Raw genomic sequence first — 6266 nt, forward strand, 5'->3', positions numbered from 1 at the left:
TAGGAAATTGCTGCGGTTGAGGTCAAGGAGGTTGTTTCCTACTTTCTCCTCGAAGGTTTGGTGGTTTCCTGTCTCACATTCAGGTCCTTCAGCCATTTTGAGTTAATTTTTGTGTATGGTATAAGAAAGTGGTCTAGTTTCATTCTTCTGCATGTTCCTGTCCAGTTCTCCCAGCACCACCTGCATCTCTAATGGTTTGCCTTCCTCTCTGCTTTTATCTTTTTCCTTCTCTTCCCCTACATCTATTTCAAAAAACTTTTTTATTTTTAATTTTTGTTTATTTCCTACTTACTTGATTTCCACTTTATTATTTCCTTCCCTATTGATCTGAATTTTTTTTTCTTTTAAATGTTGCATTTTATGATGAAAACTATTGAGTTCCCTCTAAACTGCTTTACTTGCATCCCACAGAGTTTAATGGTTTACTTTTTTTTTTTTTTTTTTAATTTGAGAGAGAGAGAGAGAAAGACAGAGCGCGAGAGAGTGAGCAGGAGCAGGGGTAGGGGGTGGAGTAGAGAGAGAGAGGGAATCTTAAGCAGGCTCAGCACAGAGTATGATGCAGGGCTTGATTCCTCAACCCTGAGATCATGACCTGAGCTGAAATCGCCAGTAGAACACTCAACCAACTGAGCCACTCAGGCACCCCAGATGTTTTGTATTTTTGTTGTCATTCAGCTAAAAAATACTTTCTAACTTTTCTTGTGATTTCTTTTTAAATTTTATTGACTCCTTTTTCTTCTGGTACTTCTCCTCTTTTTAGTAGCTGATGTACAGGTTAAGATATGTGTTCTTACCTAAACCAGTCAGCAGTGAATTAATATTAAAACATTTCAGTATAATGTACAATCCTTACTACAGTGTGCTTCCACTTGTCCCCTCTGTGCTACAGTTTTCATACATTTCATTTCTGCATATTATAAAACTCATAATACATCATTATTGTTTTTGCTTTGAAAGGTTGTCCTTTAAAGAAAATTTAAAGAAACAAGATGAAATACATATCTATTCACATTTTTTATCATTTCAATGTTTTTATTTTTGTATAGATTTGATTTTATGTCTGGTGTTATTTCCTTCAGTCCAAGGTACTTCCTTTAACTGGGCATTCTCTTAGCATATATTTTCCTGGAAAAGTCCTTACTTCACTAGTATTGGTGAAGGATATTTTCACTGGATATACAATTTTAGTTGACAGCTTTTGTTCTCTCAGCATATTAAAGATGTAGTCTCAATTGTCTTCTGAATTTCATAGTTTCTAATGATAATTCTTATCTTCATTCCTCTGTGTAGAATGAATCATAATTTCTCAGACAGCTTTTAAAGTTTTGCCTTTATAACTGGTTTTCAACAATTTGATAATGATGTGTCCAAATATAGTTTATTCATATTACTCTGCTTGGGTTTTTAAATTTATTATTATTATTCTCAAATCTGTCCATTAATATTTTTCATCAAATTTGGAAAATTTGGGAGGCACCTGGGTAGCTCAGTCAGTTAAGCATCCGACTTCAGTTTAGGTCATGATCTCCCAGTCTGTGAGTTCAAGCTCCGCAGGACTCGAGCTGTACTAAAGCTCAGAGCCTGGAGTCTGCTTCAGATTCTGTGTCTCCCTCTCTCTCTGCCCCTCCCCATCTCATGCCCTGTCTCTCTCTTTCAAAAATAAATAAAAATTGGAAAATTTTTAGCCATTATCCTTCAAATAATTATTTTTGTCTGAATAATTTTTCTCTCTGTCTGTAATGCCAGTTGAATATTAGACCACAGGTCACTGCGACTGTTTATTGATTGTTTTAGGTTTTGTTTTTTAATATACTTTATTCTTTTTTTGTGTTTTTGGTTTTTTATTTTTGAGAGAGAGAGACAGAGAATGAACAGGGGAGGAGCAGAGAGAGAGGGAGACATAGAATCAGAAGCAGGCTCAAACCCACAAGTCGTGAGATGATGACCTGAGTTGAAGTCATACAGTTAACAGACTAAGCCACACAGGCACCCCCATACTTCTTTCTTTAGAGTAGTATTGTTTATAGAAAATTGAGCAGATAGTATAGAAAGTTCTCATATATCCCCTGCCTCCTCACAGTTGACCCTATTTTTAGTACGTTTCATTAGTGTGGTAATAAATAACCATTACAAAACAATGTATACATGTGAAAATATATGTATAACTTTCCTTTTCTCCAGTTTCTCTATATGCTTTGTTTCTCTGTAGCTACTTTTCTATGTTATAATTAAAAGATAAATCAATCTGTGGGTTTGGCCAACATAAAAATAGCAATTTAATATAAGGTTTACTGATGATGTTTTCCTTGGTAGAAATGTTATATAAATATACAAAGAAGAGTTTCATTGATGCTAATATAGCTCATTTTTTTGGTATATTATGTTTGTTCTTTAAAAGGTTTTTTTTTTTAACTCATAAGAACCTAAGTATGTACGTGTATATACGTGTTTCTTGTGACAGATTTATTGTGCTTTAATTCTCAGAAGTTGTATTAATCTTGAGCCATTGGTATTATTGCCAAATTCAGGCCTTATTTTTATCCTTTCCAGGCCCAGCTTCAAAGGGAAAAAGAACAAGATCATATGAAGCTACAAGCAAAACTTGAAAAGCTTGATGTCTTAGAAAAAGAATGTTTTAAACTTACAACAACTCAGAAAACTGCTGAGGTAAGCGCCTACTTATTCCTTTGAAGTGATGATGCCAGGAATAAATCTTTAGTATTAAGCATTATTGGCCCTATATGTGAATATACAGTAAATCTGATTTATTAAACTTCTTTAACAGCTCTTAGTAATCCAGATATGATTTTCTGCCTGTGGAGATAAAAAGTTAATGCGTTCTGTCACGGCATGAATGAGCTTGCCTTTTGATGTAAAATTGTAATTGTAGCTTCTTCTGAAATGGCAGAACATTTTCATTAGTCAGATAATTTGCTTAAAGGATATGGAAAAGATTGACTTTCACCACTTGCAATTAAGTCTATCCTATATCCCATCCTGAAATGCCCTCTCCTTTTCCCACCCAAATTTTATTCATTTCATAGGACCTTCTTCACATCCTGCTTCTTCTATGAAGCCTTCTTTGAGTTCTCCAACGCTCAGGAAGCTCTCTTTGAAATAGTACTATATCCATGCTCTGAACCAGAGCATGGATATAAGATGAGATACATATATATATGTATGAGTGTGTATATGGTGTGAGTCAAATTATGTTCGTTGTTTTGTTGTTTAAGTGTTTCATGTAGCTTTTGTTTCCTTACATACAGTGTAAGCTGTTAAATGACAAGAAACGTATCTTATGCTTTGTTTCATTTTTTGAAAATTTAGATATAGTTGGAAAAGAAACATTATATTAGTTTCATGTTTACAACATAATGATCACCACAATAAGTCTAGTTAACATCCATCACCATACATTGTCACAAAATTGTTTTTCTTTTTTTATAAAGGTTTTATTTAAAATTCAGTTAGTTAACATACAGTGTAACATTAATTTCAGGTATACAATGGAGTGATTCTGCAGTTCCATACATCAGCCAGTGCTCGTCACAACAAGTATATTCCTCCCTCCCCGATCTTATGTCCAGTAACCATCAGTTTGTTCTCTATAGTTGAGTCTGTTTTTTTTTAATTTTTAAAATTTTATTTTATTTATTTATTGTTTTAAAGAGAGCACATACTAGCAGGGGAAAAGGACAGAGAGAGAGAGAGAGAGAGAGAGAGAGAGAGAGAGAGAGAGTGAGAATGAGAATCTTAAGCAGGCTCTATGCTCAGCTTAGAGCCTGTCATTCATGGGGCTTGATCCCACGACCCTGGGATCATAACCTGAGCCAAAATCAGGAGTCAGGTGCTCAACCAACTGATCCACCGAGGCGCCCCAAGAGCCTATTTTTTTACTTTATCTCTTTTTTCTTTGTTCTTTTTTCATTTGTTTTATTTCTTTTTTAAAAAATTTTTTTTATTTTGAAAGAGAAAGAATAGGGGTGGAGCAGAGAGAGAGGGAAAGAGAGAATCCCAAGCAAGGTCTACACTGTCAATGCAGAGCCTGATGTGGGGCCCATCTCACAAACCATGATATTATGACCTGAGCCGAAATGAAGAGTCAGTTGCTTAGCCAACTGAGCCACCCGTTTTATTTCTTCAATTTCACATGAGTGAAATCATATGGTATTTTATCTTTCTCTAACTGACTTTTTTCACTTAGTATTATACTCTCTAGTTCCATATACATCATTGCAAATGGTAAGATTTCATTCTTTTTTATGGTTGAGTAGTATTCCTGTGTGTGCGCGCGTGTGTGCATCTGTGTGTGTGTGTGTATACACACACTACATCTTCTTTATCCATTCATCAGTCATGAACACTTGGACTATTTCCACAATTTGGCTATAATATATAATGCTGCTATAAACATAGGGGTGCATGTATCTCTTTGAATAAGTATTTTTGTATTCTTTAGTTAGATACCTAGTAATGCAATTGCTGGGTAGTTCAATTTTTAACTTTAAAAAAATTTTTTTAATGTTTATTTTTGAGAGATTAAGAGAGTGCAAGCAGGGTAAGGGCAGAGAGCAAAGGAGACACAGAATCCGAAGCAGGCTCCTGGCTCTGTGCACTCCACCCAGAGTCCAATGTGCGGCTCGAAACCATGAACTGTGAGATCATGACTTGAGCTGAAGTCAGACACTTAACTGACTAGGCCACCCAGGCAGCTCTGTTTTTAACTTTTTGAGGAAACTCCATACTGTTTTCTAGAGTGGTTGCACCAGTTTGCATTCCTACCAACAGTGCAAGAGGGTTACCCTTTCTCCACATCCTTGTCAACACCTGTTGTTTCTTGGGTTATTGATTTTAGCCATTCTCACAGGTGTGAGGTGATATCTCATTATAGTTTTGATTTGCATTTCGCTGATAAATAGTATTATTGAACATCTTTTCATGTGTCTGTGGTCATCTGGATGTCTCCTTTGGAAGAATGTCTATTCATGTCTTTACCCATTTTTAAATTGGGTTATTCATTTTTGTGATGTTGAGTTTTTATGAGTTCTTGGTATATTTTGGAGACTAACCTTTTATCAGATATGTCATTGGCAAATATCTTTTCCCATTCTATAGGTTGCCTTTTAGTTTTGTTGATTGTTTCCTTCACTGGACAAAAGCTTTTTATTTTGATATATTCTATATATTATATTTATAATATTTCTTCCTATCCATTCCCTCCACCAACAACTGCATCCTTATGCACACAGTAGAAATTTACTATGATTTGTCTCTGTTTTGAATGAAACACTGAGACCCAAGTTGTAATTGTTTGACTTTCTAGACTTCAAAGGTTTCATCATTATAGTTTTGTTGCTAGAAGTTAATAATGTCTTTGCATGTACATTCTTTGCTTTCCCTTTGTTCTTATATGTATGTAATAGCAGGTAAAGAAGCATAGGAAGGAAGCCAGGAAAAATCTTAGCATCTTTTGCCATTTATTTTTTTTTCTTTCTGCCTTAATTTGCTGAACAATTAAGAATCAAGACTCAAAGACTCTATTTGGAAAAAGAACAAAGGATATTTGACTCTAGTTTTTGTATAACAATCCCAGTTTTTTTGTTCTTTTGCAGGACAAGATTAAACACTTAGAGGAAAAACTTAAGGAAGAAGAGCATCAGCGTAAGCTATTTCAAGACAAAGCATCTGAAGTAAATAGAGCATTATATTATTTACCCAAATAAACCATATATTATTTATCATACTTCATTTTCATTATCTGAAGCCTATAATTTTTGCTTCATTGCTTGTTAGTTTTGTCTCTTATTGCTATACTAATGAAATTCTTAGTAAGTCAGCCAGTATATTTATATACTTAGATGCAGTACCAAAAGCGGTCTCATTGTCTTTTGAAATTTTGACATATATATATATATACACACACACACACACACACACACACACACACACACATATATATATATGAAAGCATTCCTGATATATATTGTTTTAAGTTTTATTGATATATATGCATTAAGTAACATATTCTCTTATAAACAGAAGATGATTGTAATTACCAATATGTCGAGGGCCGCCAAGTTTTCTGTCTGCCTCAGGCAAGGATTATCACTCCGTTGAGTGAGCCAGTAAACAAGATTTGCATCTGGAGGCTGGAGATTGCCATTTCCTGGTCAAAATAACTTTGGCGACTGTCTTGCTGAGCTAGACGTGAGTGGCCAAGGCACACAAAAGATCAAAACCGTATTCAGTGTTAGTTCTCCATCCCC

At 34.8% G+C, this 6266-nt stretch overlaps 1 protein-coding gene across 2 annotated transcripts in view; it reads left to right on the forward strand.

The window, feature by feature from the left end:
• Window positions 1-6266, forward strand: part of CEP57L1 (centrosomal protein 57 like 1) — an 80718-nt gene that overhangs the window by 65475 nt on the left and 8977 nt on the right. For both annotated transcript variants that reach the window (XM_029945264.1, XM_029945265.1), the window contains 2 exons: window positions 2551-2667; window positions 5613-5690. In XM_029945264.1, the coding sequence (XP_029801124.1) occupies window positions 2551-2667; window positions 5613-5690 (195 nt within the window). The remainder of the gene's footprint in view (window positions 1-2550; window positions 2668-5612; window positions 5691-6266) is intronic.

This window comes from Suricata suricatta, chromosome 7, assembly GCF_006229205.1.
Source record: "Suricata suricatta isolate VVHF042 chromosome 7, meerkat_22Aug2017_6uvM2_HiC, whole genome shotgun sequence".
Classification (NCBI taxonomy): domain Eukaryota; kingdom Metazoa; phylum Chordata; class Mammalia; order Carnivora; family Herpestidae; genus Suricata; species Suricata suricatta.